General features: G+C 48.4%; 3 protein-coding genes across 5 annotated transcripts in view; all 3 read right to left on the bottom strand.

The window, feature by feature from the left end:
* HOXA3 (homeobox A3) lies at window positions 1–18,563 on the bottom strand. 3 transcript variants are annotated; one of them, XM_088519716.1, is made up of 4 exons: window positions 18,422–18,563; window positions 14,832–14,915; window positions 3,195–3,774; window positions 1–1,677 (listed from the first exon to the last, which is right to left on the bottom strand). In XM_088519716.1, the coding sequence occupies exons 3-4, from the start codon at window positions 3,655–3,657 to the stop codon at window positions 905–907; spliced, it is 1,236 nt and encodes a 411-aa protein (XP_088375842.1). In that variant the 5' UTR covers window positions 3,658–3,774; window positions 14,832–14,915; window positions 18,422–18,563; the 3' UTR covers window positions 1–904. The 3 variants fall into 3 exon arrangements, with proteins under 3 accessions (XP_088375842.1, XP_088375843.1, XP_088375844.1); XM_088519717.1 differs by lacking the exons at window positions 14,832–14,915; window positions 18,422–18,563 and adding an exon at window positions 10,669–11,022; XM_088519718.1 differs by lacking the exons at window positions 14,832–14,915; window positions 18,422–18,563 and adding an exon at window positions 6,513–6,529.
* Window positions 18,500–23,765, bottom strand: part of HOXA6 (homeobox A6) — a 25,575-nt gene continuing 20,309 nt past the window's right edge. Inside the window, exon 3 of the transcript XR_015913084.1 lies at window positions 18,500–18,612. The gene's annotated coding sequence lies outside the window, so the exon portion shown is untranslated. The remainder of the gene's footprint in view (window positions 18,613–23,765) is intronic.
* HOXA4 (homeobox A4) lies at window positions 20,765–22,419 on the bottom strand. Its single transcript, XM_088519721.1, has 2 exons — window positions 21,809–22,419; window positions 20,765–21,325 (listed from the first exon to the last, which is right to left on the bottom strand). The coding sequence occupies exons 1-2, from the start codon at window positions 22,368–22,370 to the stop codon at window positions 20,997–20,999; spliced, it is 891 nt and encodes a 296-aa protein (XP_088375847.1). The 5' UTR covers window positions 22,371–22,419; the 3' UTR covers window positions 20,765–20,996.

Here is a 23,765-nt window from a genome sequence, read left to right on the forward strand (position 1 = left end):
TTATTATTCAGAATAAAAACTTTATTTTTTTTCTCAGAACGTGAGCAGCAAGGAATGTATAACTTTCAAAACAAATCTAGCCTTTTCAGCTTTACAGGCTCTCTGCCTAGATGGATGTTACGAGCATAAATTATTCAAACTGCGATCTTTTTCCCAGATTTTATTGCATCATCATCATCGTTACCATCGTTTTTAATAAAGGAGTTATAGTTTCCTTTTGAATGATATTTCCTACACATGCCAATATGCCTTCTAACATATGGCTAGGTAAATACCTCCTGAATATTCAGGGTACAGGTTTTTTATATATATATAAATATGAACAAATGGGGATAAATAAAAATTTAAACACTTAGATTATTCAATGTTTGCAAAAAAAAATATAAATAAATCTGAATGTTCACCAGCATACACACATTGAAAGACTTACACGTATTAATAATTGTCCAGGGAGCCCCTGTCCAAGCGCTTTTGATGTCTTTCTCGCTATTTAAAAGAAGTGCAATAAAAAAAATTGCTTCCCTGTGGGATCAATCATGTACGAACAAATTCACATTTAAGAATTCCTTTTATAGAAAATTTGTTCATATACCCTGTTTTGATAAAAGTGTAGAAGGTAAAGTATAAAGCCTATGTATGCTCCCAAAGTGAGACACAAGGCTACAGTTCAAGAAGATAAATATCCACTAGTGAAACTATAGAGCAATTCAAGCAACAAATATTGCTACGTCACATAAACTAGAGAACGCTTTTACCAAAGGAAACAAACCAAACCAAACAAACAAAAAAAGAAACAAGAAAGAGAGGAGAGGGCACATAGTGGGGGAAGGAAAGAGAGGGGGAGAGGACACAAATACTTTTAAAAAGTTGGGGACTTCATGTTCCACTTATTGACTCCCAAGTCTTACAGGTGGGTGAGTTTGGGCGCTTCCTGAATTCTTCCCTGAGAAGGATGGTGAGCAGTAAGGTCTGTGTATGTTGGGTGTGGGTCGCAAGGTCCATGGTGGTGGCTGTTGCCCATCGGCCCAGCCCCGCTGTAGTCCATGTTGGCGGAGGGAGGATGAGGGAGATGAGTTAGACCAAAGATGGAAGGCCCAGAATTGGTCATGGTCTCCACATAGTTGCCCCCTACATAGACGGGGCTTCCCTGTATGTGTGGATTCCCATAACCATTGCCTTGAAGAGGATGAGTATCGTATTCAGGTGATGTCACAGCTGCTGTCCCCGTGTATCTCTTTTGAGGAGGTGGGCAGTTATTAAGAGGAGCAGTATATGATGCAGGGATGCCATAGGTATTTTGATGAGGCTTGTTAAATGATGGCGGCGACTGGGGCTCGTAGGGGACACTGTTTACTAAAGAATGCATAGAGTTTAGGTAGCCCCCAGCAGCAGGAGGGACGGGGCTTCTGCTTGGGGACTGTCCTCCTGAAGAGGTCATCATGCCCTTGCCCTTTTGATCCTTTTTGTATTTCATCCTGCGGTTCTGAAACCAGATTTTGATCTGTCTTTCTGTGAGATTGAGCAAATTAGCCATCTCTACTCTTCGTGGCCTGCAAAGGTATCTATTGAAGTGGAACTCCTTTTCCAGTTCTACCAGCTGGGCACTTGTGTAAGCTGTACGGGCTCGCTTAGAGGACGCTTGCCCCGGAGGGCTTTTGTCACCAGCACAACTCTCACCTATGTAAATCACACAAAGAACACAATCAGCATGATGAACCTGGATGCTGCTACCAGAGACAACACAAGCACCTGGAGAGTCCCGCTCTGGGGCATAAGGAGCCCAGGTGTGCCAGGAGCACTCCCATCCCACCTGGAGCCCACAGCACCAGCCTCAAGGGGCTTGCAGGGGGCTTCCTGCTCCTTGGTGGGTCACCAAAGGACTATACTTGCCTCTGTTAGAGTCAGTGCTAGAGCATGCTAATTGGCTTTGCAACAAGGAAAAGGAAAGTTTTGGGAACTAGAGAGTGGGATTTAGAAAGTCTGAAGTTGAATGTGAACCTATGGCTCTGCTGACATCTCGGGCTCAGGTTCTTCAAGAACTAGCTGCTTCTCAGTGCTGCAAAGATCTCTCTTTTTTTCTGAAAACCCCAATAAAAAAACACATCAGCTATGGCTGAAGGTTAGGTGTCTACCGCAGCACAGAATTATGTACTTAGGCACAAAATAGTCTATACTGTATTTCTAAAATAGACTATACTGTATTTCTACCATATCTAGCATACAGCATAAATAAACATATGGTAGTGATTGGGAAGTATAGTAAATGTTACAAGAACATACGGTGGGTATGCTTGTATATAGACATTATTTAAATGTTATTGCTTTTTAATAAAATAAATATACAATATGTAAGGCTGTAAACACTAATGTTACCACAGCTTTAAAAAGCACACTGGAGAAGACACTTACTAAAGTTTTGAAGACACTTACTAAAGTTTTGAACTCTATTCCCAAGGAACATTTAAGAGAAGAAGAGGAAGAGGTTAATACAAACACAAGTCCTGGGCATTAGCGCTAGCAGCAGTGCTGTTGATTTGGGCTTCCTTGAGTAACAAAAGTGTTAATATGCATTTCCATGCCCCAAAGAATATTTTATGGGCTCAAGTTTATGGCACTCCAGAAAAAAAAAAATTGTTTACCAGGCTTGTAACTTTGCCAATCAGGTTGTTAAAGTAGGAATTGCTCCTGACTGCATGCAGGGCATTGATCCTGGCCGCACATGATTATGAGCTATTTTATTCGTGTTACACTTCAGCAGAGATAGGTCACTGTCTTATTAATCTAGCAGCACTGTGCCAACAAAGTACTCAGGACAGGCCTCTGGCTTGAGGCCTAGGCTGCTCCGCACTGACATGATTTACGGCAGCGGGGATTACCTACGAAATGTGAGCGATGCAGGAGGGTGCAACCGCTTCAGCCACTGGGAAACAAAATCGCTTTGGATCAGTCCTGCAAGGCTGGGAAAGTTTTATGGGGAAGGGGAGGGAAAGTTTTACAGGGGGGAGTTTAGCAGAGCGCCTGTTGCAAGCAGTGGGGACCCCTTCCCAAAGCGAGGAGAAGAGCAAATCAGAGAGGAAAAAAGTCACCTCCCTCCTTCCCTCCCACAAGTGAAGACAGACAGGGCTCCCCTCCTCCCCGCAGGACACATGGCCAACCCGATGGGGACCCAGGGGAAGGGGGAGCATGTTTCGTACCTGAACTGGAACTGCTGTTTTTCTGCTTTGTGTTTTGCCGAGATTCTTTCATCCATGGGAATATCTGTTTGGACATGGTGGGCGAGTTAAGAGCTGGGCTCTTGGTGGGGTTGGCCGGGGCAGGATTGCTGCTGGCATTTTGAGATGGGGAGGCAGAGGACGGAGGTGGGGGCTGCGCTGGAGGTGGCTGTGGTGGGGCCTGCGGCTCCGCGAGGCCGGGGGGCTGCAGAGGCTGGCTGGGAAGGGTCCTCATGCAACTCTCACTGATGTCATTGGCCTTGTGGTGGGACACGGAGCTGCTGGGAGACTGGAGGGAGCACGCGGGGCGGTGGTACTCAGTTTCCACAAGTGATGAAGACGGAGGATATTGCTGCTGACTCGCATTATAAGTGAAACCATTTGCTCCTTGGTAGGGGTAGGCACCATAGATTGCAGAGCTGTCGTAGTAGGTCGCTTTTTGCATTTCGTTGTTTCCCAATATTTATTTCACAAACTGACAGGGTCTTGACACCCTTGGAGAATAACATTGGCACCCCTCTGTCACGTGGCGCTCTTCCTCCAATGGCCTCTCCGGGCAGACCTGGGGTGCGGGGAGAGCAGAGCAGGGTGAAGAAATGGGACAAATCCATCTTACTTTCAATAGCTAAGTGACATGAAAGCCATAAAAGAAAAAGTGGTCAGCAATATTTAGCAGCATGACTTGGCCTCAGGCACAGAGAATTTTGATATAAAGCTGCCTGGATTTAGTGGCAGCTACAAATATGCACTTTGCTGCACTGGGATAGGGGCTTTCGAGGGTTTTTCCCCTTCCTTTCTTCTAAAGAAACAGAGCAGGGCACCACAGGGCAAGGGGGATGATTGTTTATCACCGAGAGGCTGTTTTAATACCAGCCTCTGAGATAAGGGTGATCGAGGAATCTGTAACGTGCAGGGGCTGGGCTATTTCTTCGTTCCTGCTCTAGGATCAAACCCTTGCCCGTAACCAGTGTTTTTATTTTTAGCCTTTCTCTCCAGGTTGCAGCTCTCCCTACAGCTCCCACGGAGCACAGGAGGCTTCTTATTCCAGGGGGCAGAAGCGGGGTGGGCAGGTTCTCTGGTCCATCCAAAGCGACAGATTTGGGCTTGCCCAGCGGATGCTCGACGGGCTAATGAACAAAGCGGAGCCCATTCACCCCTTGAGCGCTCGCGGAGCCACTGCCCCTCCGCGGCCGCCCCCGCAGACACGCGTGGGAACCCCACGATACTGCAGCCTCTCCATGCCAAGCCCCCTTGGCAAGTCCAGAGGGGCAAGAGAGACACCTCGGCCTTTTTCCCCCTTAGTTATTTTCAAGACGCTAACTTTTCGTGGAATCAACCAGATTCTACCTGTTAAAACATGATGGATTGGGGGAAAAAAATAACACACCAGGAACCTGAAAAACCAGCGTTCATCTCCATGACCACGGCTTGAACTTTCCTTCCAACTTAGCGATAATAGGTTCTGTCTTGGAAACTGCTATGTAATTTGATGTATGAGGGTCACTTGGCTGGGGAGAGAGAGGGTGGACACAAACCCAGAGAAAGCTCCTGCTCGGGTGAATCCCCCTTTCTTTCTTTCTTTTTTCTTTTTTTTTCTTTTTTTTCCTTTCTTTTTTTCTTTTCTTCCCTACTTCCCTCCCTCCCTGTCTTTTTTTTTTTTTTAACTTTTTTCCCCCCAGTTATATTCTACCTGCCTGGAAACCTCCGATCGAGGAACTCTTTCCACATGCAGACATTGTTCTTAAAAATTAAAATGTGTTCCTTGCCGCCCCCCTCTCCTCTGGCTGACAAACAGCTCCGGCTATCTCCGGTTATTCGGGTCGGAATAGCCCCAATTTCTTTTGCCACTTTCCTTGTATGCTGCCGGATACTCCCCCCAACCTACCACGAACATCTAACAACGACAAATGTTTAGAGGCGAAAAATGTTACACAACAGATGCACCAAACGATCGCCCTCAACGCCTTTCAAGTTATACAAGTTCTTAGAAAACAGCATTGCCTTTGTTAGAGGGTAACAAAATTAAGGTAACACACCTACAGTAGGGCGGCTGCCGAATTATTGCACTAATCAAGCTCTTTGGATGTTATTAAGCCAATAAGCCCAGCAAGATCTGAGGAGCACAGACAATTTCCATCTCCTCGCCTCTCTTTCCTAATGATATCTAGGCCCGGTGTGATTTTTCTCAATTCCTCGGCTTCCGAAAGAGAGAAGACGGACATCACTGCAAGAGCAAAATGAGGAAATAATGAGGCAGCGGTGATTTTACAATTGCCCCGGCCTTTCATGATCGCGACTTCAAATATTCCGCATCCCCCCGGACGTTTTGAAGTTTGCTCGAGTCTCTGCGACTCCCCTTTCTGCGCAGCAAGAGAGACGCCCGGTGTCCCCCACGCTCCCCACGCAGCTGAGTGCAAACAAGGAACATCTTTATTCCGCACGCGAAATATTACGGAATATTCGTCCGTCTGACAGCAAATAAATACATGTATATAAATAAATAGACAAACAAACAAATAAGTATACGACCACCGCTATCGGTCTCGAAAGTGACTGGTTCCCACAAACTTGCAGAGCAGTGAGGTAACCTGAGGAGTCCCCGGCCATTACTCTCGGAAACGGTAATAGCAGGAGTAATAGCGACAACGATAACGATAATAATAGCGCCCTGGAGGGGACGGGGAACGAGGAGGGGAGAATTTTTGCCACCAGAGCCGGTGCCCGGAGTGGGGAGAGCTCCTCGCTCCCCCCGTGCAAGACAAAAGGCCAACTCTCCCAAACACCGTCTGGCCCCCAAATTTTCGAGTTTCATCAGTTCTTTCTCCCTTCGTGCAAGACAACTCTGCTCTTTGCCACATCCACCCCAGTCGACCTGGAGACAGCAGATGAACAGTGCTTGGGGACAGGCCCCCCACTTCCTCTCCCGCCCCCCCTCACTCCCCCACTTCACAGTTCATCTGCCCCCTACCCACTCCTTTCCTCCACCTTGTCCAGTGCTAAAAACACCAAATCTCTTCCCTGCAGCTCCCAGCCGAACCCCAGCTCCGAAACTGGGAAGGAAAAAAAAATCAGACAGCCCCCCAGATTTCCTCAGGATAAAGACAAAGTTGAGAGAAGGGGAGGGGGGGAGAGGAGAGAGAGCTGCCTGAACACGAAGTGTAAGGGTATCAGTCACTGCCTGGAAGGAAGCCCCAGCTTGTGAACTCTTCTTGAACCGACATTTAAGTCTACGGTCATAAATCACTGGGACATAAACTCCGCCATTCACGACTGATAGCAGCGTATTTGTGGCCTGCTTACCTTAACTTCTGACGACTGAGGCGGAAGCCAGCGTGCTTTTTTTTTTTTTTTTTTTTTTTTGGCGGCTCTCGGCGACCCAAGCCAGGGAGCGGGGACTATTTCCCCTCGGCCGCTGCGGGACGGGCACCGGCTTTGCTCCCCCCGCGGCGGCCGCGAGGGGCCCGCCCGGGATGGGGACGGCGGCTCCGGCCCCCGCCTGCCCCCGGCCCCCTCCCCACCGTGTCCCGAGCGCTGCCCGGGGCCGCTTCCGAGCGCTGCTCCCAGCGGCTGCTGGGGAGAGGAGGGAGAGAAAGGCGAAAAGGTGGGGGGGGGGGCGGGGGGGAGGAAAAATGAAAAAAAAAAAAAAAAAGGAAGAAGAAAGGAAGGAAGAAAGGCAGCGCCTGAGGGAGGTTGGGGCAGGGTGGGGGCTGGGAGAAGGAGCGAAGGAGCGTGGCAGTGAAGGAGTGCGGCTCCCCCCAGCACCCGGGCGTCACTAAAGTCCAGGAAAATTATGTTAATGGAGACAAACAGCGCTCACAAAGGGTCGCTCTCACCGGCCTCCGGGGGTGCTGCCGCGGGCTTGTTTGTTTTGTCCCTCTTAGGAGCGGGCTCGAGGGGCGACCAGGCAAGAGCCCCTCGCCCGCCCGCAGGCCCCGGCGAGCGGCGGCAGCGGCGCGGGGCCCTGGGCGCGCAGAGGCGAGCGAAGCCCACCAGGATGCGGGCTCTGGGCAGCGCTGCCCGAGCCGCGATGGAAATCATTAGAGTTACTAATTATTAACTCATGCATGCGTGAGCGCGCGCACACACACACACACACAGATGTACCCACAGGCCCCGCCGCCCCCCAGGCACCACCAGCGCGGGCACTCAGGCACACAGCCCGCCCGCATGTGCTGCCCAGGCGGGCGCTGGGCTCCGCAACCCCCGCGGGTGCCGCGTGGGTGCAGTCCAGCTTGGGCTCCGCGCCAGCACGCAGGGAAGGTGCTGCCGGCCCTGGCCACCGCCACGCGGGGCTTTCGGGGGGCCCCGGTGCCGCTGTCCCCCCCGCTCCACACACACAGACTCCCGTATCTACCGGGCGCACAGGAGAACTTAAGTTGCAGCCCCTACCCGTCTGGGTAGTTCTTGGGCTCCGTGCATTAAGCGGAGCTGTAAATGGCTAGGTGTAAATTTGACGTTACTTCGTTAATTAAGGCATTAAAAATATAACTAGTCCGCTTAAAGCAGGGGAAGCCCGGCGTCATCTTAAAGCACAAACAAAGTGAGAGGGAAGCGAAAATAAAAAGCACTATAAGGGTAGGGTGGCCTCTTACGCATACCAATGGTTTTTGTCATTTATGGCTATGCAAGATTTATGACTTCATGCACCAAAGCTGTAAACAGAGCACTAAAACAGAAAACACTTGCTCCTTATGGCATAAGTGAGAAGGCACCACATGAAAGGGGAAACGGGCAGCGTAGGAGGAGAGAAGAGGCAAAAATCCCGCGTATGCATTTTGCTTCAAACAACCTCCTGAATGTTGCATCGGAAGAAAAGTCTTTTTAGTCAATAATCAACCCCACACTTTCTTCTGAAACTGCTGATCTGCCTTTCGCCCTGTCTCCCGACCAAATAGCGAGAGGCACCGCTGAGCCCGGACGGAGCCCTCCGGAATAAAGAGGAAAATGTGGAAGTGAGAACTTAGAACTCCAGAAACCTGCGGACGCTGCACGGTGCCGGTTTGGGGAGCGCTACCGAAAGCATGTTTGACCTTTTCCTATTAGAGTATTTAAACTTTGGAGCTGTCTCTAGCTGGGTATTCTGTCTCTATCTCCTTCATAACGAGCATTTTAGAGTATTTAAAAGTGGCGACAGGGAAATGGGATAGGAGGGGGGTCTTAAAAAAAAAAGAAAAAAAAAAGAAAGAAAGAAAGGATTTGCAAGGGGCTTTAATTGTGAGAGCTGAAGTGATTCATAGGAATAATGAAGTATTTCCGCCAATCGTTTTCCTGTCTTTAAGGAATATTTTGCGATATTTCGGCCACTGACTCCCGTTCCCCACGCCCCCTCTCTCCCCAAAGAGGTCATTTTAAACATGAGAAGATGATTTTTTATGTGACTTGTAATGGAGGGAGAAGTCGAGGTAATATGTCCCGACGCACAGATCCCCGCTGTTTTTATCTGCCTTTTCCCCTCCGAGGCCGAGTATTTTCTCTCTGCTGCATTCCGCAGAGAGCGATAGCGCTCGGCTCCGAGAGGGACCGCGAGGCTCTGGGGTTGCTGCACAAGTCAGAAACGAGCTGCATTTTCCTCCCACAGGCTCACATTCTGCCGAGTCCTCCCCTTGCGCCGCATTATCATTAGCTGACGAATAAAATAATGGCTATAAAGCGCTTTATCCTTGGAGCGCTCCGAAATGCGAACAGGCAGCACTATAATTCATGGCCGATTTGAGAAACCTCCAATGGAAGAAATAGAGAGGAAGGGGCTCGCAGGGGAGTGGGACAAATTCTGGAAGCAGTGCCGAGCCGGGTCATTAGAGAGTTTGTCGGGGATATTAACTGCCTAAGAGACGGGATGAACTAACGAATATTGCAGACAGCAGCGCTTAAACTGAATTACTGCTTATATTCTCTAACACCAAAGACTCGTGGCGGACACTTCGCAATTTGCTCAGCAGGCTGAGCTTATTTACACAAGCCGCCCGAAATATCCCTCTCCTACAAAACTCCCCTGGCTTTCTGTTGCGCTGGAGTAGGACTGTATTATTTATGTGTGTTTTAGCTGGGTCAAAATACATCCGAACTGGGTCATAAATCAGAGGAAACGCTGCCAAGCAATTGAGCTGCAATTAAAGCTTGCACTTTATTTTGGAGGCACATTTTGGTCCGCTTGAAAATATGGTAAAGCCAACCTTCCCTCGTAGATACGCTGCTGGGAGAGCAATAGCGCTGCTTCTGAGCACAAGGGAGACACCGTGCCTAATAAAGGACAACATGATTCGGGGTGGCGAGAAAAGGGGAAATTGCATTTTGGGGGTCAATTCTGTTCTGAGGGCAGCTTAGAGAGCAAGAAAGCGAGAAACTGGCACTTCTATTTCTGCCCTACCGAATGGCCGCCAAAGGTTTCAAGGGGAAATACACGATTTTTGTTTGTTTGTTAGTTTTCAGGCGGCGTTTTGTTTCTAATCGTTCATTTTCCTTCCTCTCGCTCACCCCAATCCCTCAGAAACTGAGTAAATTACCAGCACCCAGTAGCCGCGAACAAAATGGTACGACAGAGAAGAGGCGCTCACCAAACCGGGGGAAAAGAAAACCCTGAGCGCTGTGACCTTTCCCAAAGCCAGGACTCATCGAGAGATGTCCTTTTATATAACATTTCGCCCTCCTTGGATAACCATTTAATTCTCTCATATTCACCATTTGAAGTGTCTTCTTTGTATATAGTTATATTCACATATATTTATAGGCATAAGCGCATATTCACATATTTATAAACATGCATACATATTATATATAAGACAATTTAGAGAAGAATTTAGAATTAGCGTATGCTCTCCCAGAAGATAAGCTCCACTCCTCCCCCTTTCCCTCTCGCCTTCCAGATCCTCATTCAGAGGGGAAAAAAAATCCCGTCTTGATTTATTGTTAGAAGCCGCGGCTCGATCTTGGTTCATCTTTTTCTCGCCGCGCACAAATAAAGACGAGCGTGTGGCTCGCTGGGGAAGGGGCAGCTTTGCCAGAGAGCAGGGCGCTCCAGCAGCCCTCCGTGCACGGGAAACAAAGTACCACTAAAGCATCATAAATAAAATGGCAGCACAATTGCATACTCATCGATTTACAGAGCGGCAAATACAGATAAAACAACAACCGCCGCCGCACACCCGAGCACGACCCCGGCCGAGGAGAATCCCCCCTCCCCGCACGCACCGTTTTCGCCACCCCCCCCAAATACATGCGTAAACAAACAAACACACAAGCATAAAAATAAAAATAATAAAAATAATAAAAATAAACAAAAGAATAAAGAAGCTTCCCATCTCTCGCCGATCATAAATAATGATAACATGGCAGCAGAGGGGATGGAGCGGAGGCAGCTGGCCATCAAATGCGGTGGGGGGATCTCTACGGAGAAAAATAAATAAAGAAGCGAACTCTGCCCGGTCTGCTCGCTGCGAGGAGAGAGCGGAGTATTTACCCCAGCAATGTGAAACAAAGGGGGAAGCAGCCTGGCTGCGGGGCACCCGCACCCGCACGCACCCGCTCCAGCCTCTGCCACTGACCTTTGCCTCGAACAGCAATAACTCACCACGTAAATGAACAATCAACGGAAATACCTTAAAATAAAATCCATCCTTTCTAACGAAGCATTTCGTCCTCTCGGCTCGACAATAATCTTTCCATAAGGAATGAAAGCTGTCAGCGAAATGGCCAGCTCTTGCGGGTACGGTGATGGGGGCAGGAAAAAAAAATAATAGAAAGCAGTGCTTGCTCTGAACAGAAACTGGAAAAGCGTAATCGCAGACGGAGCCAGACCGGGTCTCCACTCCAAATGCCACAATAATGCGCTGTATTATGTGCTCACGTGGTCATACGTCAACTTAAATCCTTTTATTTGAAATAGGGAATCATTGAAGGAACAGGGTTTCTTAGAGCGAGCCTTTGCTTTTAAAGCCTTAACCCAATATGTTAAAGAAGAGTTTTAGGAGATGGGGGTGGAATCAAGAGATGGAGATGATGACTGGGGGGGGGGGGGGGGGGGGGGGATTCTCCTTCCTCCCACGCTAACACTTCTTTACACAAAGCCCACTCTAAGGTAAGAGCAATTCTTTTCATAATACGGGCTCGCCCTGCACTTTGATACTTAGCCTAATTAACCGGCATTTGTTCTGTAGGCCCCGCCACCCTGCTCCATGCTGCTCGTCCTCTGCAACCCGCGAGGAAAGCCCAAATCTTAAAGCTGTTGTTTCCAGCCCTCTTCCAAGCAGGACTTCCAGTCTCCCCCTCACGCCCAGCCTTCCCTACCCTGCCATTGTACAAGGCTTGCTCTACTCCCACACGCTACATCAGGGCTCCTGTAGAAACTAAAAAGACCTATAATTACCTGACAAAGGCAAAAAAAGAGTCTCGTCTAAGAGGCTAGTTGGTTTTTGTCCTTGTAACACACTATGAAGAATACACCTTCCTTCACTGGCGTGCCTCTGAATTTTGCAAAACCTTTGGGGACCTTGCTGTTAAACCTGTGCTTACGCATTTCCTATACATCTCGTTTGAGTGATGCACAAAATTATAGGTTTGTAACGATGAAAAAAAAAAAGGAGGGGGGGAGGGGGAGGTCTCTGCCTAAGGGGTAAAATAATAATAATAAAAAAAGCCCTATTCAGCCCCTGAACCAGCCTATCAAGTGAACCAGCTTCGCCTGTGTGCGAACATTCTACGTCTTCCCCTCAAGAGTGTTTAACTTTTGCTGCTGACACAATAAGCTAAGTAAACAAAAGAAACACTAAACTTGCACAGCCCTTTTTTTTTTTTTTTTGGGGGGGGGGGGGGAGAGGCAAAGAAAAACAGATAGTCCAATCTCTTAACATGTTCCTACTTCAGTCCTGCGACTCCAGCGTTTTGCATGATGATGTGTATCCCCTTACCTGAATCTTTGCACCATCCCCACGAATTCGGAGGAAAGTTTAATCTAAAGGCCTATCCCCTTCTGCAGTTTCACCTGCACCTTGCTGAGCAGAATGCGAATTGTGTTTTAAAGGTGATTTATTCCTGCCTTACATACTCCCTTGGACTGGGGAAGTGGGCCACTGGTATTTAAGCCGGTCAGTAACAGTGTATATTAGTGGACACTGCAGAAAAGTCAGCGTGACATTACAACTAAGGAAGAATTTGCAATTTTTCATATTGAAGTGATGAAAACAGTAGCTGGGTGCACACATATTATCCCTCACTAAGAAGTGGAATAAAGAAGTATATACCTTTGAGAAATAGAGAGTATTATCCACACATGACATCTCCAAGTCCCTGTCTAACAGCAAAACTTATAACTCAGTAGTCCTCACACTAAGTGTAAACCAAGACTGATATTTACTCGTGGTGGGTTCAGGGCTCTTTTAAATGCATTGGGCTTAGAGTCCATAAAAGAAGCACGCAGAGAAGCTCTCCTGCAACAATGCAGCCGAAATTAATGGTGAATGGAACAGATGTTGAAAAAGCAGAGCAAGACTTTCTTGGGTCTCTTGTAAAAAGTTATCGACTGCTTTGCGTCAAAAGCAGAAAGATGGCTTTAGAACTTGCGGTCCCGAGCAAATAGAAACTACAAAAGCAATAAATCACAATCATAAGTCAGCTTAAATGCCTTAGCGCTAGCTATGGCTATTGGCTTCAAACCCCTGTTTCTATGAACATCTTTATTAGTATTAATGGTCAAGTTAATGCTAAAGCTACTGTTTAACAATTAACTTCTTGCATTTAGTTGGGAAACTAAGTAATTCTTAAGAAAAATAGCTTCTTGGCGTGTGAATACAGGGTGTGCTTTGGGGAGACAGGAGGGCGAGTCTTCGTAACTTCGCAGTGTCCCGGATCACAGCTTAAACTCTTTCCCTTGCATCGATTTTGGAAAAAGCTTTCTTTGCTTTAGTAACATGATTATGAGTTTTCAGATACAAATTCAAATGATCTTGTAAGTAGCAGACGCTTGATTTCCCCTACCCCACCATATATTGCTTTGTTCACTTTTCTGGACTTTCAATGTTGTGTTTTATTACTTCGATGATTTGGAAACCCGAAGCTCTGTTTCTAGGAGAAAATGTGGAGCTTATCAGTAGGCCTGCTACTGATTTTTCTGGCCTTTATACACATGGCTTCGAGCTGAGCTGAAATTCCAGCTCAGTAACAACAAACAGATTTGAGTTCATAACGTGCATTCATTAAGACAGTGCCTTTGTGCAAGCTCTGTCTTTAATAGCCACTCTTAACATTAATATTATTTAAAGTTACCTTTCATATAAATAGATTTGGAGCTTTTTATTGTCTTTCAAGTTTATGTTTATGTCACTTCTTAAGAGGTAAGGCTATCACTCCCATGTGGAGGAGAAACGGGAATCACCACACGATACAAGTATTTATTTCCTTGCTTCCTCGAAAGCATTGAAATCTGCCGGGATGCAGAGCTGTTTACCTACATCTGGGCGTCTGATAGAGATAAAGTTGGTCTTTGATCATTTCGAGCAGATAAAAAGAATACAGCTATCTACTGCAGCCTCGCGAAAGTACTTCTGCTGGGAAGGAGCTGAGTCTGCGAGCGATGGGTCATTTTAGGAATCCAAAATATCTCTGCACGAAATGTTGCAGATACATGCCACCAGAGGAAGGTCTGGATAGTCTTTCATATCATATATTCGCTTCTAATTCACCATCCTAAGAGTGAATAGACATTTGCAATGGCTTTTTTTTTCCTAGTTAAGATTTAAGCAGCCCATTAAGTCAACACAAAGAGCCCTTGTAGTCCTATAATTGATGGCTGCTTTTAAAAGGTAGTAAAATATACTAATTGTACATGAGCGTTCAAACACGAGCAGGTAAATCTAGCAGGGTTTTAAGCCACTTCTAGGCAAGCCTTCCTCCTCCAGGGCTGCTCGCAGCCGAGAGCTCCGCAAAACTGCTGCTGTCAGAGCAACTATCGCACCGCGGACTCCTACAGCTCCCCGTCATTAAACACCAAGCTACGTCCGGTGCTAACGAGGCCAAAGGAGACAAAAACCTGCAACTCGTTTAGGACCCCTTCTTTTGCATGTTCTCGGACCCCCCAAAAAAAAGGAAAGGAAAAAAAAAGTCATCTTTCCTACTATCACCGCATCAACGCGACATTTTTTTTCCCGCCGCAAAACCCGCTAAACAGGACGTGCTGCGGCGCTCCTCAAGCAGGAGACAAACAAACCGGCCCCGATAAAGCACTCAGCACTGAAATAGCTCCAGCTGCCTGTCTCTCGCCTTACTCGACTTTGATTTGGGAAGGAGCAATGGACAAAGAGACCCTCAGCCGCTTTCGCTCTCCAAGTGACTTTGCATCCTTCCTGTTCCCAATGCCTTTAAAAGGATCGCTCTTACCCAGGTCCCATATACTTCTTTGTCTGCCCGGACACGCGCATTCACCAGCCACAGAAGATGAATAGAGCCAATCCAGAAAAAAAATCCAGCTAGGTTAAATATTTGTCACAACAACAACAACAAAGTCATTCCGACAGGTCCGACAGGCTTTTTTTTTTTTTTTCCTCCCCGCAGGTACTAGGCAAATGGCTCTCTTCGAGACGTCGGCACAAAAGTATTCGCGATAGACGGCTCGGTCCGCCGACCTCTTACCTCTGAAAACGGCCAAAAGTTGGATGGCACCGTCCCCGGCTCCCGTGGGCCACGCAGCGCGGCAGTTTTCGGTGCCCGGGCTCTCTGTAAACAAGCAACAAACAGCGCCTTAAGGAGGAGTGCGGGGGGAGGTATCTGCTCGCTCACGGGCTGCGCCGGGCTCCGCGACTGCTGAGCGCGGTTCCCTACGCGGCACCCTCCGACGCCACGGGGAAGGAAGAGCACTGATATCTCAGAGTGAACGCGTGGGCTTTTTTTTTTTTTTTTTTTTTTTTTTTTCGTAGACAGCTATGCCTTCTGTCTCCAAGTGTTTGGAAATATTGTCATTCCAAACTCTTGTTACATGAATGTCTGCTTTATTTTCCTCTGGGAAACCTTTGTTTAGGATCATTTAATCAAGAACAGACATTAAACACAGCTCGTGGCGTTCATCGCTATTGAATAAAAAGCGGGAAGGGTCCTAGTTTAAAGGCAGGGCGCATTGTGGTCGGGCTCTCATTCAAACAGTTAGTGTGGGCCCGATCCCGGCACCACTAATGCAATGAGAGGGGATAATTGAATTCAATGCAAGCAGGATCGGGCTCCAAACTTAAAAAAAAAAAAAAAGGAACAAAACAGAAAGTAATTGCAAGAAAAGAAAAAAAACTCTCCCCACCCCCCCAAATAAGCAATACTAGACAATGAATTCAGATAATAGTCAGATTATTCGGATGCCACTTACTGAATCACGTTTACATATGAATTTGTCAGATATAATGATGTACCCCCGTATTCATTCGCGCTAATAAAAGCCATCTAACGCATCTTAAAATTGTCAGTAAATGTAAACGCTAATAATTAAATAACACGGTTCTCGTGAAAGGATGTCGTCTGAACCTTGGAAATATTAAGTCTGCCTTGGGAGAACTTTTAGAGCAGAGACTTTGCTTTGGTAATTTAGTAGTTCCATAATTACTCTAATAATTTTAAATTTGGTGCTGAACTCCAGTCTACATAAAAGCATGCAATAATAGCCCACTAAGCTGTTTATTGCCGTCTCATAAATTTTAGAGCGCTGACTGCTAAAATCTACTGGCAAACACAAAAGAAAATTGAAAGTTCAGTCTGCGATCGTGGGAGCCCCAGCGCTGCTGCCTGGCGCTGTTCTTAGCTCTACCTTTCACTCCACCAGCCCCGAGCGGCCACGGAGGGAACCCCGTGGCATTTTAGGCTCAGGCTCGTAGCCTACCCATCCCGATCCCTAATCAATAGTCATGTTACAAGCGGCAATAAACATTGATCAAGCACGTCTTGATTGGATCCCGCCACTCGTGTTAAATATAGAGTGTGTATCTGAAAACGGAGACAGCGACTTTCTGTTATTTATTTTGGAGCTATTAAGCCACACCACAATATTTTACACTGCCACGGTCCTTTAAACTATGCTTCTTCTTGAAAGAGTTGCTAAGTAGCAATAAAGCACTTCACAAACGCTATGACTTTTTCTTTTTCTTTTAAATTTGTTTTTATCCCAAACTCTAATATTCATTGCGGCACTTTAAGTTCGTACATAAATCGTTCAGACTAATGAGTCATAGAGAAATTCGCCCATGACTTTTCCTTTACAATGCTCACTGCCTTTCCATTGCTTTTTTGGCCCTACGTTAGGAGCCGGTGATTTATTAGCGCCAGGAAAATTGAACAAAGCAGGTCCTCCTGCACTGTGGCACCCAGCCTTCCACAGTGTGAATTAGGACTTTATCAAATGTGTTTCCTTCAGTAACACTTAATCACCAAAAGCCATAATGTGACCACAAGGTAGCTAAAACAAAGATTTAACATTTCTAAATATTAAACTTGTTAAGCAAATGTTCAGCAGACAAAGCAAGCACAAACAATTAAAGTCATCAAGCTAGAAATACGCACTCCCTACTTACCAATACAGACCCTACTGCTTGCTTAAGAAGTTTAGAATCTTTCAAGATAAATCAGGTGGGTTTTTTAAACAGAAAAAAAAAAGGAAAGAAGAAGAGGAAGAAGAAGAAAAAAAAACTCCAGTAAAAAGGAGTTGAGTTTCACTTGTGAGAGAATCACTCCTAGTGAGGACTGACGGCCACAGATCCATTCCTGACTATCTGCATTAATTATTTAATGAGTCACGTGACCATAAAGATTAAAATTTCAATATCTCCAGCAAAACAGGCGCAAACACCTTTAGCTGCCAGCGCAGTGCTCCTCGGGCCCGGGTGCCCCCATCTTTGCTGCCTTTGACAGTTCCCCGACTCCTGGGGAGCCGCGGATCTGTCCGGATTCGTAGCGAAATGGGGCAACGCTGCTCCCCCCGAAAAAAAAAAACAGCCCTTCGAATCCAGACCTTCGTTCAGCAGCGTGTGTTAACACGGGGGCGGGAGCAGGGGGGTACTTTAACACTCATGGCACGGGAAAATAAGGTCGGATCGGGGACGGTGCCCCGGGGGCTGCCCTGCCAAGCGTAGGTCAGGATTGCATTGCGCGGGTCAGGGTTGCCTTGCGCGGGTTAGGATTGATTTGCGCGGGTCAGGGCTGCCTTGCGCGGGTTAGGAGTGCCTTGTGTGGGTCAGGATTGCCTTGCGCTAGCCCTGCGGAGCCGGGGGCGCAATTGGCCGCGGAGCACCCCGTGTTCCCCGCACAGGCCCGCGCAGCGCCGGCCGCCTCCCCGGGAGGCGCGCAGGGCTGCGCAGAGCCCGTCCCGCCGCGCTGGCTCCAGCGGGGCTGCGGGAGGGACGGGCGGGCCGGGGGCGATGTGGCCCGGGCTGCCAGCCCCGGGCAGGCCCGCGGGGTGACACCGGGTTTCAGGACGAGCCTGAGCAGGTCCCTGCCTGTGCGAGAGCAACCCGATCCTCCGCGTTTGCACACTAAGTGTCCATGGAACACCCAGCAGCCCGGAAATACTTTTTTTTCCTTAAAAAAAAAAAAGACCAAAAAAAGTCACAGCCTTGGGTAACCCTCCAATGCGGAATGTCTCTAGTTATTAAATACCACAAGGCGCTTGTCACAGCTGAGTTCCTCCTGTAATAAAACACCAGGTATAGCAAGAGATTGTAGGAGAAACGAAGAGGGAGACCTTGGAAAAAGACAATTTTTCTTCGGAGGGGGGTGGAGGGGAGCTGGGTGACGGGGCTAGCGATGCTAGTGTGACTCCAGGAGGAATTAGCCTTTCTTTGAAATATTGACAAACTTCCACTTCCAGCATTTTCGGCCACGCTCGCCTTTGTGGCGGGAGCAGATAAATACGTGTGTGAGACACCGGGAGAGCGAGCGAGAGGCAAGGAAAGAAAGAGACCTTTAGGTCCAAGTGCCAGCTTAAAAAGAATACTGTCTTTAAAGGTCAAGGGTTTGAAGGGTCAGTCTGCTCCTCTAAAAAAAACAATTAATGGGATAGAAAATTTGTCCTCTCGGTGAACTCCTGGTTGCCTTAGCAAAGAGAGCACAATGCGAGAATTTAAACTGGACGATGTAATTTTCCAAGTTATTGTAAGCCGGGCGGTATGGAACTGGGAGCAGAAGGGCTCCCATCCCGGGAGCCACTGCTGGAGGGATAGAGGGGGAAGGGAGTATAAAGGAAAAATTACCTTAAGTGATGATAATCGGCCATGGGATATTTTGCAGTCCGCGGTTCAATCTCCACCGAGTGTGTGTACATTTTTTTAGCAGACAGCCAAGATGCTGTGTCTTTACACATGACCACTTTTTTTTTTTTTTTTTTCCAGGAAAATCCTTTGCGTCTTCACAGACTTTTCCAAGAGAATGCCTTTCAGAACCGCTGTTGAATTACAAAGAAGTATTTATTGTAGGAGGTGATTAATGATTCTCGCTAAAATTGCTATTTGCAGCGTGATTTCATTTCTCTTTACAATGGGAGTGAAACAGGTTTATGCGCATAGGCTGCACACTAAAGAAATTCTGCATTGCCAGATAATATGGTTCAAATCTCCTTTTTTCCCCCTGCTGCGCTAATTTGGGCTAATTTTGACTTTAAGCAAGGGATTCCTCAGCAATAAACAAAGCGAGAGTTACACGACTGCAGATAGCAGTTACTTACAACCGTATATTTCGCTTCCTTTATAAGGTGGCAGCTGGCAGTTTAGGGCTTAGCAAACAGCAATCTGTGAGTGGGGCACGCTCCTCGGGCCTGCTTGGGGGTCACTTTTGGAGACAGCAGTGTTTGCTAAGTGTATTTGCACCCGCCACATCTTTGATGCTGAACATACTCTGCCAGTGACACGTTACATTTTTCACGGAGGCGGTGCGCACTCCTTGGGCAGGCAGCGATGCTCGCAGTAGTGTTGGGCGGTGTGATTTCTTACTGTGGGGGGAGGTCCTGGTGGGGGGTAAGGTACCCTATCCTGGCTATATTAATCACGTGGGAAAAAAAATGAGGAGAAAATAATAATAATAATTCTCGGAGATATTTGAGTGAGCAAAGGTGTCTTGGCCCTTTGATGGAAGATTTACTAGCACTTGAGACCATTTCTAGAACTTTTCCAACCTAGAGCAGCACTGCTCTCGAGAAGCTGCTGTGAAGTGAAATTCTTGCAGGCTGCTCTGGCCCACGCTCCTCACGGCCTTTCCACTTGGGCCGTGCTCAACAGCGTGAAGCGCAGCCTCCATTGGGAGCACTGATGCCAGGAGCATCTCGAGAACCTCAACCAAATAAACAGCTTGAGCTCTGCCCAGTTCCTTATCACTGCCGAGGCTCTCCCAACACATTTAGAAATTGCCTTAAAAAAAAAAAGAAAAAAAAAAAAAAAAACAGAAAAGACATCTAGAGAAACTAAGTTACCGCCCAAGTATTTTCCCTTCAAAAGCGCTAACCAATTGAAAAAGTCATAATCGGACCAAAATGCACGAATAAATCACGGCTGGCTAAAGATTTAAAGTGTTATCGTGGGGAGCATGTGTGTCTTCTGCTGCTGCTTACTGGCTCCCAGTGGAAGCTCAGATTCACTATAACGCAGTCGAAAAGAGTCATATGCACAGAGATGGAGAGACAGAGTAATTCCACCATATAGACGACTAGACGGCTACAAAGAATATCACTCACCTATACGATAAAACAAGACTTTTCCTTGTCCTACATGCTCCTTTTCAGCCAAGGAATTAGGACTAAAGGACCAAGCTTTTTTTTTTTTTTTTTTTTTTTTTTTTTTCCCCAGTCGATTTAATACCATTACATTATCGACAAGAATGCTCCAAGTTAAAATAATACGTTCAACCGTATTCCTTTCCGTCTCTGGCGCCAACACCAGCAAAGCACAAGGTGTATGAAACAGCACTGAGTGGACTTGTGTTTCAAGCGTTTAATTCTTTTGTACAGAATAATCTTTATTACCAGCATTTGGCACTGTATACATTACACCAAAAAATCCACAAATTGTACATGGACCCAAACGATTTAGACGGTGCCAAATATGAGAACAGCAAGAGCATTTATAGCATTTTTTTAAATAAATGCGATAGGGAATGTGGAGAAAAACTAATATATCACAGCTACTACGGGGCTACACCTAAACCCAGTTAAGTTACCTTTGATACATAAAACGTTTCCTCTTAGGCAGTGTAAGGGGACACTTTTGGTAAGTTTTAGCCGCCGTGTGAACGAGTTCTCTCTCTTCGCGTGCTCGTGTGTGTGCAAACGTGCGTGTGCACCTTCGCACATGCACCCACGCGGATCCGCGGACACGCCGCGAGGGAGCAATGCTGCCCGCACCAGTGCCTTACACAAGTGTCTTACGAGGTCTTTGCTTTGTTTTAACCGTCTTTTAATTTTTAAGTGTTCACTAAAAAAAAGGAAAAAAAAAAGAAAAAAGAAAAAAAAAAGGTCCTTCTTAGGTACAGAAGATTTGTCCGCAACAGTATCCAGCCACTCTGAAGGGCAACAGAGTGTTTTTTTTTTTTTTTTTCCATAAATAGAAAAGAAATGACGGGCATGGAGGCATTATCTATATACAATGTAGACAATCGTCCAGGTTTTGGTTTAAACATGTACCCGGTCTTGGGCACGTCTCTTCTTTTCTCCTTCTGCTGTGGTTTGTTTTATACAGTTATTTGGTCCAAATGGCCTGACACCAGCACGGGCAGCTGGAAAAGCCCAACTGATGGGTAAATATATATATGTGTACATATATATTTTTAAAAAAGTAATATTTATAGCGCGGCTGCATTGGGTGTAGCCCCATCGAGAGGATGGGGGTGGCCCTGTGTCTGTGCTTTGGATTGCTGGCTCAGTGTGGACTGGTTCGAGGAGCGCATCTTGGTGTTAGGCAGTTTATGGTCTTTCTTCCATTTCATGCGCCTGTTCTGGAACCAGATCTTGACCTGGCGCTCGGAGAGGCAGAGCGTGTGCGCGATCTCGATGCGTCGCCTCCTGGTCAGGTAGCGATTAAAGTGAAACTCCTTCTCCAGCTCCAGGACCTGCTGCCTGGTGTAGGCAGTGCGAGACCTCTTGGGCTCCCCTCCGTTGTAATTGGGATTGACTGAACGTGCACACACACACACGCAGAGGGAAAGAAAGGGAGGGGGGAAGCGATTGAACATAATCATTATATAATAACTTGACACCAGGTTCAAATAAGATACATAACGGCAAGAAAAATTGTTTCGCAGCCCCCACGACAGTGGGGACAATCGAGGAGCAATAAAAAATGGTGATGGGCATTTGGGTTAGAAGAAAAGCTTCAAAGACACATGGCCCAGAGCCACTGCAGGGCAATTAAATTTATGGGGGCTATAATTACTGCCCTAACAGTTTGGCGTCTCGTAAATCTTTTGATAAAGGACCCCGGATACAAAAGGTTTCTCACTTTTTTTTTTCTTTTTATGATTATTAGGAACGCGGAAGGGAAAGGAAAAAAAAAAAGTGCAACAACCCGTCCCGGGCCCGGGAGCACCCTCCCCTCTCCCCTCCTCTGCGGGCGCATCCCAACCTCCCCCCCCTCCCCCGGGCAAGGGCAACTCACCCGTGCTCACATGGATCTTCTTCATCCAGGGATAGACCACGGGCTCCTTGCCCTTGAGGCCGGGCACGCTCTTGTCGGGTAGCATCGGGCAGCCAGGCCCGGTGCCGGCGCCGGCGGCGGGCACCGCTTCGCAGCGGCGCTGCAGCCCGTGGGCCGGCACCGGCGGCTGCCCGGGCGCGGGGTGGCCCTTGGCGGGCGGCGGCGACGAGCCCGGCGGCGGCTGCTCGGGGCCCGGCGCGGCGCTGCCGCTGTAGCTGTAGGGCGCCTGGGGGTAGGAGGCGGCGGGCGGCGCGTAGAGCGCCTCGGGCGGCGGCGCGGCGGGCGCCTCGTAGCGCGGCTCGCGGCGCGCCCGCGGGAAGTACGAGGGCAGCGGCGGGCCCGGCGGCGGCGCGGGCAGGTGCGGCGGCCCCGGCGGCGGCCCCGGCGGCCCCGGCGGCGGCGGCGCGTGCGGGTGCACGGGTTGCGGGTGGTGGTAGCCGCCGCTGTGCTGCGTGTACTCCTCGCACGGAGGGAATTTGGGCTCGATGTAGTTGGAGTTTATCAAAAACGAACTCATGGTCATTAATTTGTGAAGTGCAAAAATACTAATTTTTCTCGCGTTGTCGTTTTTCTGCGCTCGATGAGGCCCCTCCCCTTCCACCCCCCCCTCCACCGCTCCCGCTCCCTCCCCACCCTCCTTCTCCCCCTCCCGCCGCTGTCAAGTGTTCGCGCTGCCAAAGTTTGGGCCTCCAGCTCCCCCCTCCCCGCCGCACTGCCCTCCCTTCCTCTCTTCCCACCCCTGGAGCGCGCACAACACCCGCACACGCAACACACACACACAACCACACACACACACCCCGACACACCATCACCACCTGACCAACAGCGCCAATTACCGCGCGGGGCCGCGGACCCCGGATCAGGAAATGGAAGGAGGGCGTGCAGGGGCGCGGGGCATCTCCGCGCCCGCGGACCCGACACCTTGGGACGCCCCAACGGGCGGCCCGCTCCGCAGCGGCCCCCGCGGCCTGCGCAGACGGAGCCACGTTAAGCGGTGCCACGGCAGAAAACAGCAGAAACAACAACAACAAAAAAAAACACACCTCCGCCAAACTGACAGTATTTCCCCAAAACACTTTTCCCGTCGGAAAATGGGGCGCTAAGTGAAAGGAGCGGCCCGACGGCGCGAGGCAGAGGCGGGCGATGTTGCGTGGGGCGCCGCACCGCGCTTTTATGCACCTCCGTCTCCAAAATGCCCCGCGCAGGGGGTTGCGCTGCGCAGCTGTAGGCGCTGCCCTCGCTGCGCTGCGTTCCGCAGGCGCGTAAGACCGGCGGAGCCGGCGCTTGCCTGGCCCTCTGCCCCTCCGACGCCGGGATAACCGGAGGAGTAGATGCCAAAGTTAGTACGGGCGTCGCGGGAAGGCCAGGAAGAGTCTTTTAAAGTGTCTGGCGGGGTGTGAGGGATAGAGCGAGCCTGGAAATAACGGGGAGGCAAGAGGGAAGGGAGGCAGGGAAAGAGGACACGTTCATTTCAAATACTTCCTAGCAGCGGAAGGGCTAAGAGCGAACCTCTCTCCCTGCTTTCCAAACTACGATTTCCACTTCGCCGATTTGCTATAGTTCATTTACTCCTTTTTACTATTTTAAGTTTATTTTTATTCCTCGAGAAATCCCCAGCGCCTTCGGAGAAGTACCTCCCAAAGCCTGGCGCAGGAGGGAGAGGGTACTCTGGCACTTCTGCATTACTAAAACTGAGACTCTTAACGATATTTGCAGCTCAGAAGGAAAAGAGACAATCGTCCTGACCTTAGGTAATTGCAATTTGAAGCTTGAACTAATTAGATGCTTATTATAAGAGGAGAACAATACTTATTGAACATCATCTGCTCTTGTATATTGGAAGTTAGAGAAGAACTTTTCAGCTTTCCCCCCCACATTTCTCCCCCACTCCCCTCCCCCGCTTTTTATTTATTTTTTT

This window comes from Tinamus guttatus, unplaced genomic scaffold (assembly GCF_059628265.1).
Source record: "Tinamus guttatus ecotype Peru unplaced genomic scaffold, ASM5962826v1 Tinamus_guttatus_pri_ptg000067l, whole genome shotgun sequence".
NCBI lineage: Eukaryota > Metazoa > Chordata > Aves > Tinamiformes > Tinamidae > Tinamus > Tinamus guttatus.

Excerpts from the sequence above, each read along its gene's own strand:
- HOXA3 (XM_088519716.1), bottom strand. The coding sequence starts at position 3,657 with ATGCAAAAAGCGACCTACTACGACAGCTCTGCAATCTATGGTGCCTAC. Across the intron at positions 1,678-3,194 it reads AAACAGCAGTTCCAGTTCAG|GTGAGAGTTGTGCTGGTGAC; the intron begins GTACGAAACATG and ends TGATTTACATAG.
- HOXA4 (XM_088519721.1), bottom strand. The coding sequence starts at position 22,370 with ATGACCATGAGTTCGTTTTTGATAAACTCCAACTACATCGAGCCCAAA. Across the intron at positions 21,326-21,808 it reads GAAGATCCATGTGAGCACGG|TCAATCCCAATTACAACGGA; the intron begins GTGAGTTGCCCT and ends GTGCACGTTCAG.